General features: G+C 39.4%; 2 protein-coding genes across 3 annotated transcripts in view; both read right to left on the reverse strand.

The window, feature by feature from the left end:
* pdk2b (pyruvate dehydrogenase kinase 2b) overlaps positions 1-14,890 on the reverse strand; it is a 228,272-nt gene that overhangs the window by 97,166 nt on the left and 116,216 nt on the right. The window lies entirely within an intron of this gene.
* The window catches only part of jupb (junction plakoglobin b), a 115,747-nt gene that overhangs the window by 12,850 nt on the left and 88,007 nt on the right, over positions 1-14,890 (reverse strand). For both annotated transcript variants that reach the window (XM_055220426.2, XM_055220425.2), the window contains exons 6-12: positions 14,266-14,467; positions 13,863-14,007; positions 13,204-13,307; positions 9,199-9,537; positions 4,599-4,751; positions 2,052-2,171; positions 1,529-1,679 (exon numbers count right to left, since the gene is read on the reverse strand). In XM_055220426.2, coding sequence (XP_055076401.1) covers positions 1,529-1,679; positions 2,052-2,171; positions 4,599-4,751; positions 9,199-9,537; positions 13,204-13,307; positions 13,863-14,007; positions 14,266-14,467 — 1,214 coding nt within the window. The remainder of the gene's footprint in view (positions 1-1,528; positions 1,680-2,051; positions 2,172-4,598; positions 4,752-9,198; positions 9,538-13,203; positions 13,308-13,862; positions 14,008-14,265; positions 14,468-14,890) is intronic.

Here is a 14,890-nt window from a genome sequence, read left to right on the forward strand (position 1 = left end):
ATGTTTATTGGTTTTAAAATCCGATACTCCGATATATCGGCCGATATTTTTTACTTTTTTTATTTCAGAAACACGCAACAAAACATTAAAAGATTTCCCTAACATTAGTTATTTGTAGTTATTTATGAGTTTTAACTAAAATAATATGATTTCTTTTATTGTCACAACAGAACAGAGGAACAACAAAATATATTAAAGTTCTGATAAATAAAATGTATAAAAATAAAAACTTAAGATATGAAACGTAAAGGCCTAAAACACAAAAACAACAACAACCAAATCAAAGTTAAAAGACTTGGTTCATAAATATAACTTTGAATAGGACAGGAGACAAATTCTGTTAAGTTCTGATAAATAACAACAACAGCAAAATATAAATTGCTGATCACTTGAATCAGGCAGTGGCTAGACGCCTAAATCTGGACCCCACCAGCAGCTACTGGTTCAGAGCGCTCTGTAAAAAACACCAACAGTGAGTACATTTTTTAAAAATATTCATTTATCTGTCATTATGAATGCCGATACCGATATTTTGGAAAATGCCTAATATCGGCCTGCCGATATATTGGTCGGGCTTTAATCTTTACTTAATATCCTAATGATTTTTTGCATGAAACAATAATTTTTTGAGATGCACCGCTATAAATTTTCCACAGATACCGATTATTCACATTATTCAAAATATTATTCATTCATATAATGACCATTAATATTGAAAAGAAACAAGTAATGTTACATTTTCTATAAACCAAGCTAAAATTCATTGCATTTCCTGTTCTCTTTGATTGACAGGATATATCGTCCGATAGCTGATAGTGTGAAAAAGTGCATTTATCAGCTGATACCGATTAATGGTCAATATATCGGTGCATCTATAAAATTTTGACCTATATTATGTATTTCTGGCTATTGCTCCTATACATATACATGTGCTACTTATGACTAGTTTTATGGACCAGGGTCACAAATAACATGTTTACTAAAAAAAACTAAAACTTACAAACAAGCATTTTTGTCTCAAAATATACATGTTAGAGATTGCCATTAGCAGTGCAATTAGCACTGCACATTTGTCCAGTGGCGTGTTTACCATTTTGGGGGCCCTAAGCAAAGTCCAAGAACCGGGGCCCCCCATGCCCCAGCATTGCCCAAGGTTTTTTATTTGAATTGCACAACAATAATATTCAGTATATATGATTCAGACTGATCTAACAAACTGAACTAACAAACACCAGCAAAAAACATTGTAAGTTGTATTTTTCTGCGCACATTCTCACACATCTCTCGCTTGGGGTGCTTTATACGTACCTTAGATTTGGGTCTGAATAAGCATAACATACTTTCACACACATTGTGGCTAGTAGGGGGCCCCCCAAGCCCGGGGGCCCCATGCAATTGCGTGGTTTGCGTGGTGGGTAAACACGCCACTGCATTTGTCTATTGTGTTTGCACAAATATTGTATTGAAACATACAGTAGGTGTGGATGTAGGTTTGGTGTTGAACAATCTCATATTAAATGTCACTCACCGATCCCCTCATTGGGAGAATGCAGGAGCTCCATCAGAGGAGCGGATGCGCCCTCGGCATCAATCATCTCAGCCGACTGCTTATCCAGAGCAAGTTCACACAAAACACCAGCGGATACACGCTTTATGTTCTCCACGTATGAGTAGAGAAGCTGAACGGAGAGAAAGAAGATGCCAGAGGAGTTTTGAAGCAGTATTGAAGAAAATCACAGCTTCAGCTCTGTAAGACACCAGCTGTTTGCTTGTTATCTCCCATTAATTTGAATTAAAAATATTTACATTTATTTAAAGCCTAGGAAAGGACTAAAGTTTTTTAATTATACATATATTTAACTACTTTTATTTAACTATAAAATATGAGTGGCTTGTAACTTGGCATGAAAAAGTTAGTGGTTGTGTAACACATGAATGCACACAAATACACAGCATTCAGACACCATGCGGTTATCAACAACACCCACACATCATAACACACACAGAGGAAGCAGTTTCACTGCCAGGAATGCCATAAGTTTGTTCAGTACTTGTACAAACAGAGGAATAGTCTGCATGCTGGCAATTTCCCCTCGGTTGATTGGATCTCTGGCCAGTATGTGCAAAGCTCCTGTACAACCTTCAACAATCTCCTCCATACGCACGCCATCCTGTGACCACAGAGAGAAGTGCAGGACAGAGAAAGAAGAAAGAAACATTGTTACATCACACGACAGAGATCTTTACGTTGAAGTACTGAGACTTTGATGCTAATTGAATTGTACTTTGACCTCCTTTTGGGGGCTTTGCCCTACATGTGATGGTGGGTAATGCGGGCAGCGTGCATATAGGAACAATAAACATAAAGCTATTTATTTGAAAGGACATTGCATAGAAAATCTATGTAAGCATGTAAGCATCCTTAAAAAAACAGATAGGGTGCCAAATGACATAAATTAGGACGTGTTTAAAAAATATTTTCAATTAGTTTATTTTTATCACCCCAATCGAATGTTATTTTATGATGGTTATATACAGTGGCGGCCGGTGACTTATTTTTTTGAGGGCGCTCGATGCAAAGTTTGTCAAAACATGTATGTAGCCCTTCATGTCTGTGGTTCCTTTTTTCAAAATATGTGTTCTGCGCGTCGAAAAATCATGTGTGCATCACGTGTTTTGTCAAAATAAGTGCCTGCTGCTGACGCGTCTAAAGGGTTTATGATAAAAGAGACGCTCGCATTTGCCAGATACTCGCATAATCTCGTGCGTAATCAGAGTTTACTGTTAAGTGAGTGTTTTGCTTGTATTTTGCGTCGCTTTTATCATAAACGGTTTTGACGCGAGTGCAGCAGGCACTTATTTTAACTAAACACGTGATGCACATGGTTCACATGACGCCACAAACACGAAATTTGGAAACACGAGCAACACACAACACTTTTTGAAATTGCGCCCCTCGGATGAGCAGTCACGAGCTGCCACTGGTTATATATGTGTGTAAATATGTATTAAATGTGTAATGTAATGTATCCTCTAGTTTTGATTTTAGCCAAAGGTATCTTGTTTAAAGGATTTCTTCTTAAAAATATATATTAAACCCTGTGTCCACTGGAATAGGTATCACATATTTCTGGTTAAAAACATAAAAATCCATGCTTTTATATTATTAATAATTTTTGGCCATTGGTCCCTGATCAACCAATCAAAATAAAGACATGACCCCCAAACCAAATTTTAGAGAGTATATTAACATCATATTACACTCTTAAAAACGGTCAAAAGCTGTCAGTGGGGCGGGGCTCTTAAAAAGATCCTTAAAGGAATATTCCATTTTCTTAAAAGAAAAATCCAGATAATTTACTCACCACCATGTCATCCAAAATGTTGATGTCTTTCTTTGTTCAGTCCAGAAGAAATTATGTTTTTTGAAGAAAACATTGCAGAATTTTTCTAATTTTAATGGACTTTAATAGACACCAACATTTAATACTTAACTCAACACTTAAGTTTTTTTCAACAGAGTTTCAAAGGACTATAAACAATCCCAAACGAGGCATAAGGGTCTTATCTAACGAAACGATTGTCATTTTTGACAAGAAAAATAAAAAATATATACTTTTAAACCACAACTTTTCATCAAGGTCCGGTCCAGCGCGGACCATTTTAAACAATAAACTACCACAAAGACATTAATTAGTATCAGTTGACATACAACAACGTAGGAACGGTCCTCTTTCAAGATGCTAGTAAACACTGGGGCGGAGTTTCGCGTTCGTCCTCTGTGACCTCTTGACGTCATGACGTATTGCGGTGACGTAGTGGGGTCAGCTGGCGCATCACGACCGGATCTACACGACGAGAAGTTGTGCTTTAAAAGTGTATATTTGTTTTTTTTAATGACAATCGTTTCGCTAGATAAGACCCTTATGCCTCGTTTGGAATCGTTTATAGTCCTTTGAAACTCCATTGAAAAAAACTGTTAAGTGTTGAGTTAAGTATTAAATGTTGGGCTCTATTAAAGTCCATTAAAATTTGAAAAATTCTGCAATGTTTTCCTCAAAAAACATAATTTCTTCTCTACTGAACAAAGAAAGACATCAACATTTTGGATGACATGGTGGTGAGTAAATTATCTGGATTTCTCTTTTAAGAAAATGGACTAATCCTTTAAGAGTACTTATTTTGTACATAGATGTATACATTCTGAACCAATGTTTACCTTTGAGGTACTAATTTGAACTCTTTGGGTGCAAATGTGTACCTTTTGAAAGTGTGTCGCCCCAGTGACAGCTAAGGGACCAGTTTTTGACAAATTTTTTCTGACAGTGTATACAGGCAGGTGGACAGGAGGAGCAACTCCAGCTCATTGTCAACATATTTTTTACTGTTTAGGTATAAACTATGAACATGCTTCTTGCACATTGCTCCAGCCATGGTCTCCATCATAGTGGACAAAAAAAGAAACAATGAAAAATTGGAGCTCAAATATTTGTATATATATTTATTTTTTTATTTTTTTTCAGAAATGTTTAAGTATTTTGGCAGTGTGCACAGGTTTAAAAACCTAAAAACTGTGTAAAATCAAGATTATAATGTACCTGATAGGTCTGCTGGGCACCTGAGCCGTGTCTTTGAGTTTCCTGATGGGCTTTCAGTAGAAGGTTGATCAATCGTGGGATTGTCCCAGATTCCCTTAAAGGCGCCTGATTGGCTGGACAGAGAGCTAAGTTGCGAATCAAACCCACTGTGGCCTACAATGAGAAAAATGCGCATTACCATTTTAATACATATAATGTGGTATTTTATATATTTTGCCATACTATGAAACTCACATTACAAAATAAATCATCTCTTACATTTCCTCCTAACATTCCCGATTCCAAAATAAAAAAGTGTAAACAGAGAGAATTGATGACATACAGTAGAGCTATTAAATGAATGGTAGACAGCATAGCTCAGTTTAATTGGTTTTGAAGGAATGCAATAAGAAATATTTGTGTTCAATAGATGTTTCATCTTTCATTGCTGACTTAGGTCTCTTTCAAATATGAGCGTAACCTTAGACACTGATAAGTTCTCATATAAAACTACATGTATAAAGGAGATAAACGGCAAAGGATGCCTACGCAAATACCTATTTACCCTTATTGCTGTCTTTGAGGAAAAAAAGAGATATCAAAGAGATCTATGCATTTAAGTTATTAAAAAAAAGAAACAATAATTTGCATAGCATCTTTGCACCTCCTCTTAATCTTAGTTAATGCCAATACAATTGTTTATTGTATGTTAGTTAATTGTGCATTAACTAATGTTAACAGTTACAACTTTTAATTTGCATTGCTCTATTATATACTGTACTTTATTGAAAATGTAACATCATTTTATCTGAAGAGTTTGTGAACCCCAAATGTTTGAACTTCTGCCCAACAATCTGCGCACAAAAGCACTACGTAAACACTCAATGTCATACTGACTTCATCATAGTGCATCATTAGTCAACAATGTTCCTCTTCTGATTAGAGAACGCTCGCTGTGAGGAAATCTCACCACAGGGTGGGACCGCAAACGATGTCAAGCGCTTGAAACGTTTCCAAATGGAAGAGAAATATTCCAGGCATTGAGCTTCCATGTGCGTTCCATTAAAAATCTGTTTTCCCAACCCCATCCCAGTGAGCTATCAGCCAAACTCACAGCCGCCCAAAGTTCAGAGACTTCTCTCAAATCTTGTATTCTTGTAGCATTACAAAACATATAATTTCCCACAGCAAATAAATCTTTTGATTCTGTATCCGTATGTTGGTCTTGTTTTCCATTAAAAAGATCTTAACCATCCATGAAACAAAATCAATTCACTATGTGTTGCCTACAGCCTCACATTGACCTAAAAAACATCAACAATTCAGACGTGCTAAAGCTGCATGTAAGAAACGCAAATGTTTATTCTGCCTCAACAAAAACTAACGTGGTTAATAAACTGATTTCACAATGTTTGTTTGCATTTGTTGGTTCAGTGTAAACTAACCTTTACATAGTAAAATCAAATTAATGGTCAGCCTCTTGTTTATTTCTGTGATCATTCAGATGTTTTCACAATGCAAATGTAAATAATGTGCAACTAGAAACACTACATGTGGAGTAATCCAGAGGTTGACATTTCCATACACACATTTCTGCTCCACTGGACTGATGCGATTAAGCGTGAGATCATGCGTGCCAGGAGCTCGTGCCTGCCCACCGAGAGACAATCAAAGTTCTGCCCACCGCAAATCAGAGCACCGAGGACAACCAATTACATCCACCACGACCTTTCCTGATGTGATGATGTGCTCCAAGGTCTCTGATGAGCACTGATGCACTGACACGATGCAAAACTGTTAGCGCATTTAATGCGCAGAGATGTGATGTTTGTCACAAGCATCTATGCCAGGAATCACTGACAACCTGCGATGAACGATTTCATCTTGATGAAAGTGCCAGATTTTTATTGGAAGATTTTCTTTTAAATGAATTGTGATTTCAAACCCTTGTGAATTCATTCATATAACACTAAACATCAAATGTTGGGTTGTTTAACTCATGGTTAGGTAAATATTGGAACGAACTAGTGGGAGCCGGGGATTTCTCTTCCGAGGGCCAAGAATTCAAAATCTGTGTTTGGAGTGTCGTGTGCGCAGCTCGTCTTTTCAAAATACGTGTTCGGAGTGTCGGGTACATGGCTCGTTGTTTCAAAACACGTGTTCGGAGTGTCGTGCGCGCGGCTCGTCGTTTCAATATACGCGTTCGGAGTGTTGTGCGCGCGGCTCATTATTTCAAAATACGTGTTCGGAGTGTCGTGGGCGCGGCTCGTCGTTTCAAAAGACGTGTTCGGAGTGTCGTGCGCGTGGCTCGTCGTTTCAAAATACGTGTTCGGAGTGTCGTGTGTGCGGCTTGTCGTTTCAAAATACGTGTTCGGAGTGTCGTGTGTGCGGCTTGTCGTTTCAAAATACGTGTTCGGAGTGTCGTGTGTGCGGCTCGTCGTTTCAAAATACGCATTCGGAGTGTTGTGTGCGCAACTTGTCGTTGCCAAATATGTGTTCAGAGTGTCGTGTCCGCACCTCTTCGTTTCAAAGTACGTGTTCAGAGTGTCGTGTGCGCGGCTCGTCGTTTCAAAATACGCGTTCAGAGTGTGGTGTGTGCGGCTCGTCTTTTCAAAATACCCATTCGGGGTGTCGTGTGGGGGGGCTCGTAGTTTCAAAATACGTGTTCAGAGTATCGTGTGCGCGGCTTGTCGTTTCAAAATACGTGTTCTGGGTGTCGTGTGTGCGGCTTGTCTTTTCAAAGTACGTGTTCAGAGTGTCGTGTGCGCGGCTCGTCGTTTAAAAATAAGCGTTTGGAGTGTCGTGTGCGGGGCTCGTAGTTTCAAAAAAAGCGTTCGGAGTGTCGTGCGCGCGGCTCGTCTTTTCAAAATACGTGTTCGGAGTGTCGGGTACATGGCTCGTTGTTTCAAAACACATGTTCGGAGTGTCGTGCGTGCGGCTCGTCGTTTCAATATACGCGTTCGGAGTGTTGGGCGCGCGGCTCATTATTTCAAAATACGTGTTCAGAGTGTCGTGGGCGCGGCTCGTCGTTTCAAAAGACGTGTTCGGAGTGTCGTGCGCGTGGCTCGTCGTTTCAAAATACGTGTTCGGAGTGTCGTGTGTGCGGCTTGTCTTTTCAAAATACGTGTTCGGAGTATCGCATACGCGGCTCGTCGTTTCAAAATACGCATTCGGAGTGTCGTGTGCGCGGGCTCGTCGTTTCAAAATACCCATTCGGAGTGTCGTGTGCGCGGGCTCGTCGTTTAAAAAATACGCATTCGGAGTGTTGTGTGCGCGGCTTTTTTCAAAATACGCGTTTGGAGTGTTGTGCGCACGGCTCGTCTTTTCAAAATGCGCGTTCGGAGTGTCGTGTGGGGGGTTTGTCGTTTCAAAATACGTGTTCAGAGTGTCGTGTGAGCGGCTTGTCGTTTCAAAATACGTGTTTGGAGTGTCGGGTACATGGCTCGTTGTTTCAAAACACGTGTTCGGAGTGTCGTGTGCACGACTTGTCGTTTCAAAATACGTGTTCAGAGTGTCGTGCGCGCGGCTCGTCGTTTCAAAATACGCATTCAGAGTGTCGTGTGCACGGCTCGTCTTTTCAAAATACACGTTCGGAGTGTCGTGTGCGCGGCTCGTCGTTTCAAAATACGTGTTTAGAGTGTCGTGTGCACGGCTCGTCGTTTCAAAATACGTGTTCGGAGTGTCGTGCGCGCGGCTCATCATTTCGATATACGCGTTCGGAGTGACGTGCGCGCGGCTCATCGTTTCAATATACGCGTTCGGAGTGTCGTGTGCGCGACTTGTCGTTTCAAAATATGTGTTCAGAGTGTTGTGCGTGGCTTGCCATGCTCATCGTTTCAAAATACGTGTTCAGAGTGTCGTGCGCGCGGCTTGTCGTTTCAAAATACGTGTTCAGAGTGTCGTGCGCGTGGCTCGTAGTTTCAAAATACGCGTTCGGAGTGTCGTGTGCGTGACTTGTCGTTTCAAAATATGTGTTCAGAGTGTTGTGCGTGGCTTGCCAAACACATATTTTGACATGACGAGCCACACACATGACCCTCGAAAAAGAAATCACCAGCCGTCACTGGAAAGAACCAACTACTGGTTTATGAGGCTTACACACCAAACCCAAATGCAATGATTTGCAAGTAGATTAAGTACAAAGTCACTGCAAAGCATAAACGCACACTCGTGCGGGCGATGCGAATGACACAAATTGGGTGGCATTATTGCCGTGAAAACACGTGCTATTCACATCAAAGTTATTTGTGCAAGTTGAAGCAGCACACCCGAAAACATTTTACACACCTTGCACTTTATTTATGTTCTCTGCATAATACTTTTTATAGCTTTTTTGGTCTATTTTTGATGTGTAAATCTTTTTGTATTTAAACATTATTAGTAGTTAATTCATGTATTCAGTATTTTTCTTACAATTTTGCACAGAAGTGTTTCCTCACTGACTAAAGCTCCAGCTCGAAATCAGCTTAGCACAAGGCGGGTCACAGCGTTCCTCCACATCAAAGCCATGCACGTCGGTAGCGCCTCCAGACAAATCCAAAACTGACCTTTACATTTAAACTGTGGATAAGAGTTTCAAATCGCCAGCGATTTAGACACACAAACACACACACAGACGAACCTTCACCACAGGCCAGTAGTGCGGCTGACCCAGTAGTTTAGTGATAGCGGGGATGCCGTAATGCAGCCGCACTGCATTCTGTGCCAGCTCCGCATCGGGGTGACGACTCGTGAGATGACGCAGGGCGCAGACGGCGGGCTCGGCCACGTCTTCCTTCTCTCCTGCCCGAAGCACAGCATGGATCAGAGCCTCGACGCCACCGCTCTGAGCGACCAGGGCCTTGTTGCGTGCGTTGTTGCAGGTGAGGTTTGACAGGATGCCCGTAGCACAGGTCAACATGTTCACATCATCCGAGCCGAGCTGATTCACTAAGATTTGCAGAAGACCATCGAGACCTTCCTGGATGGACAGAACAGGAGAGGATTTGATAATAAAATATTTCATAATACCGTTAAATGTATTAAGAATTGTAAAAAAATCATCTTTGTATTCGTGTTGGATATATTTGTCTTTGTCACGTTGGCTGACATTTATTGTTTGGCAGACATTTTTACAAATATTATTAATACGCACAAGGCTCGAGCCAACATGCTTCTTCGTCTTTTGAGACATTTTTGACTGAATACCAAAACTATAAATATTCATTAAACATTTCGGAAATCAAAATCATGTCTATGAAATGGATTTTTTATGCATTTTTGAATGAATTATAGATCTAAAACTGATATCACATCTATGACCCATTTAGCATTTTTCTTTTCATGCATTAAATATGACCAGCCACAGACAACCTTCATATTCATCATAATGTATAACATACACCCCAAAACAACTTCAAATGGTTCACATAAAAATGACATTTCAGAAATCCGACTGTCATAACGGCTAATGATGGCTGATGGAGGCGCGACAGTAGGACGCGAAGACTCGGATAAGAAACAAATGACAGATGAAAGGCAGTGGAAAAGTGAGATAAGAGCGGACGCGGTGTACATTCAGGATCACTGGAATAAAACCACATGAACGTCAGCCGAGAGTGACAGCACAGAAATACAGACATTCATATTCCAGACGCCTTTCACCAGCACAGCACAAGACGTGCCTGTTAATAATAGACGATTTTCTTTCTTGAATTTAATAATAAGGAAGAAATGATAACCTGTTTTTCATTGCTCATTTTCTGGGCCATTGAATTCTTCGTATCAAAGATTGTGCCGGTTAGAAACAATTATAAAAATTACAACTTGCCTGTGTTATAAAAAAGTTTTCTGATGAAAGTACAGGAAAAAAATATTCAGACTACATAAAAAGCTGTTTCTATGGGCTAATATTCTTTGCACATTTATTTAAGTAAATGTTTTATTTCTAGATTTTATTGATATTCAGCCTACATAATTTATTGAAGGATTAACATTCAAATGCACACGTGTACTTTACAGTTACTGAGACTAGAGATGCACCGATATATCGGCCAATAATCGGTATCGTCCGTTGATAAGTGCATTTCCGGCCGTTGGTTAAAATAAAACGCAGATAGTCATGGACGATATATCTTGTCAATCAAAAGAGCAATATTGAGCTCTGGGTATAGAAAATGTAAAGAAACCACTAGTTTAATGTTCAATATTAAAGCTCCTGTTCTTTCTGTGTTTTTGAAGCTTTGATTGTGTTTACAGTGCACAATTTAACGTGTGTTTATGTTTCACGTGTAAAAAACGCGGTATTTTTCACATAATCTACGGTGTTTTCACTGTCTTAAAAACGGCTGATGTCTTCCTCGTTCTTCAGAAGAAGTCCCTTCTTCAGAAATACGTAACGAGTTCTGATTGTGTGTTTAGTGTGTTGTGATTCGATAGAAGCTTAGTTTGCTGTTAGCTTAGCTTGCCGTTAGCTTAGCTGCGACTGACGTATTCCTGTGGGCGGAGTTTAGTCAAAAACTGTTCTAGTGATGTCATTAAAGGAGGAAGTAGAGGGTTGTAGTCCAAACCGGCCGTTCGCTGTAGGCTTTGAAAGGCAATTTCTGTTAAATAAAATAAATCGCCTGGCAGTGAACATTGAGCTTTATCATTTTACAGCTATTGTTTATGCTATTATAGCAACATTACACACTAGCTAGGGTTTAAAAATTGGGATCAGAAAGAACGTGACCTTTAACTCTTTCCCCGCCATTGACGAGATATCTCGTCAATCAAGAGAAAACTCTTCCCTGCCAATGACGAGATTTTCTGTCTTTCCGCAATACCGCTATTATCCACCAGGTGGTGCCCTTCCGCAACTTTTTAAACCCGGAAGTATTGCCCTATGGCAAGCGGCTGCATGTCCGTGTCTGTTTTAAAGTTCGCTCTAAATGGGATCTCCATGAAAAGTCCGTCACAAAAATTGAATTATCTCTGCCTTTGGCTCAAAATGTGGTGTTTTTGCAGAAACCTACCCATATCCAAAAGCTGATTACAAAAGAACTTATGAAGGTAGGATGAAACGTTTTTTTTTTGTTTGAAAGCAGAGGGTCTGTTCTTTCATTTGGTATATTGTATGTTTATATATTTAAAGAAGAACATTTTCTGGAAGGCATTAAACTTTGGTGAAAATCATGAAAAACGCTGGCGCTGGCTGGCAACTTTTTTTAAAAACGCTGGAGGTGAAAGAGTAAATTATATTATATGAATTATAATTTCATTATATGAAATTTTTACATTTTTTACATTTCATGCCAAACTTACCAAGACAATCAGTTTCGTTGTCCTTTCAATATTCCCATTACTGTGTACAGTATGTCACCAAATATCAAAGTCCCACCAGCATTTTTTTTTTAAAAGTTGCCAGTCAGCGCCAGCGTTTTTCATGATTTTTCACAAACATTTAATGCCTTCCAGAAAATGTTCTTAAAATCTATAAACATATAATATATTAAATGAAAGAAAATAACAACAACGTTTCATCCTACTTTCATTTGTTTTCTTTTATCACCTCACAAATATGGGTAGGTTTCTTCAAAAACACAAAATTTTGAGCAAAAAACTGAGATTATTTAATTTTTGTGAAGGACTTTTGATAAAGATCAGATTCAGAATGATCATCAAAACTTACACGGACATAATAGTGGATAATAGTGGAAAGCCAGAATTTCTCGTCTTTTGCAGGGAAGCATTTTCTCTTAATTGATGAGTTACTCGTCAATGGCGGGAAAAGAGTTAACAGGAAGTCGGGTCACTCCACCACTATATTTGCAATGCCTAGGTCTTGTTAAGAACAAGATAATCAAGACCTGTAGATTCGCGCAAAGTCCCTCTCCCAAAGGATTCCGATTGATGATTGGCTCTTTTCATTGGGAGGCGGGACTAGAGCGTCCATTCTGACTGTTGTGGTCTCCTCCATTTATAGCAATACCAGTGACGCATCTTGTTAATATTACAGATATTTGCCAAATATTCTCATTATTTGCTAATGCTAGTTTCCTAAATGAAAGTGAAAAGTGTGAAATGTTTTTTTAAGTATGGCAACCCATATGTGACCTCTGCACCCATCAGAGTTGTGAACTGGGATTAAAGGAAAACAACACAGTTCTTCCAATATTTTACTATGTTCTTACCTCAACTTAGATGAATTACTACATTTTTTTAAGCGGATAATAACTGAGAACTAAATTGTATGGCGGAAGAGCGCTTAGTTTGCAGCACTTGACCTCGACATCATCACTCCTGACTACTCCCCTCTCGCTCAAACTATTAGATAAAAAGTTGAAAAAAGATAGTTATGTATTAATTAATCTAAGTTGAGGTAAGAACATAAGTAAAATATTGAAAAACTGTGGTGTTCTCCTCTTGCTCAAGGGCACCACAGTCACAACCTGCAGGCCGTGAGATTTGAACTGGCGACCTTCAGGTTACAAGCTAGGCTATGGCTGCCCTCCAAAATTTTGTGGATGTTTGCATGGCTGTTGATAAGAGGCTGCTAAAGTAAACTGAGTGGTTGCTTACTTGCACAAGTCTCTATTATATCCAGTCCTCAGACAGATGCTTGCCCTAGCAATTCTGGTCAATCTACTAATTAAAACAGCTAGTTGACCTGTTTGGTTGCAGCGTCAGAAAGATTACGTAGAGTCCACAGGCAGTTCTGCGTCAGCCGCTGACTCGATCCTGTGAGATGTTGGCCGAGGGCCTGCATACCTCCTGCCAAACAGAGAGAAAACACTTTAGACTCCATATTTATCAGACTCGGTCACAATCAAAAGTAGGAAGGGAACTATCCGGCAACACAGCCTGTCTGTATTTCGACGACTGTCTGCCAAAAGGAGAGAGGTGTTTTTTGGAGCTGGTGCGGATAAAGTAAAAGCCACATGGCTTAGAAAGATAAAATGGTGAAAGGAGATTAAAAGACATCTTTAAAACGTCCTTGCTGATCCTCGAAGACGGATTGTGGACTTCACAGTGCAAAGTGAAAGTCCTGATATAACTCTTTTATGAGATCAACCACCGTTGTTGTGTATTAATACTCCTAAAGCTTAATATTAATAAAGTCAAACCTGTACACCGTTATCATGACTGCATAATACAAAGATTGTGCTTCTGTAGAACAGATTTGATATAGATAGATATTTATAATACACTGCTTGAGTTATTATATTAATTTTAATGAAAAATCTACTTCATTAACATATCAATAGCTGATTCAGATATGTGACCCCGTCACTTTTGTGCTTTAATGTGTTGAAAACCCAGACTTACCAGCTTCAACAATAGCCGGTTTGTTGCTCGGACAAACAGAGAGAACCTTCAAAACTCTACTGGTGGTCCACAAAAGCTTTTCATAGTTGTAGTTTCTCATAATGAACACCAAACTTTCCGGCCCACCGTTTGCCAGGATGATCAACTGTTAAAACAAAGAAAAAGTTATAACTTAATAAGCTAAAATATCCACAATATCCATAATTCATATAACCAAATACAATAATTATATCAGCTACATCTAATAATTTCAGTGTTGTATAAAATCTAACAATCAATACCAAACAAAAAGAAAACTAAAGCATCAGGATGACAAACAACATCAGAAACTTTCCTAAAGTTTGGTGCAAATTATAGTTTTGCATGTAAAACTGAACTTGGAGGCCTCTAGGAGAAAGTCTACCTTGCTCTCCTGGTTGCCATAAGAAAGCAGCTGCAGGCAGTCTGTGGTGATGGCCAAGAATTTGGGGTTGGTCTTCTTCAACAGTGGCACCATCCTCTGAAGACCATCGGCCAGACGAACGGCCATCTTGGCTCCTTCCTGGTGCAGTAACAGGTTGTGTAATGTGGTAATGGCATAAAACAGCACCGACTCCATAGGTGAACTAAAGAAACAAGAGAATATTCACAACATTTTGGTCATAATGGTATTATATTCCTATAGATGGTGTAATTTTTTTAATTTATATATTTTTTATTACATCCATCCTATCGTGGTTAAAGTAGAGTCAGTGGCATGCCCCAGCAGGGGTGCATTTCCCAAAAACATTGTTAGGGGCAGTTCACATATCGCGTCATTTGCGCGCTCAAGTTTAATATTTTAAATTTAGGTTAAAACAACTCAACTTTTCAGAATGCCGCAAGCGCAGGTCATGTGACAAAAACCTAGGCACCTAGCGTTTTCCACACGTTTTTAGGCGCGTTTTTGAACGGCCCGTTAAGTCAACTATGCTCACAAATTCCATTGGTTAGAAGCATAGTTATGCTTTGGCATGACATGTAGACTTACATAGATCATGCTTTTGAGC

Source organism: Misgurnus anguillicaudatus, chromosome 20 (assembly GCF_027580225.2).
Source record: "Misgurnus anguillicaudatus chromosome 20, ASM2758022v2, whole genome shotgun sequence".
Classification (NCBI taxonomy): domain Eukaryota; kingdom Metazoa; phylum Chordata; class Actinopteri; order Cypriniformes; family Cobitidae; genus Misgurnus; species Misgurnus anguillicaudatus.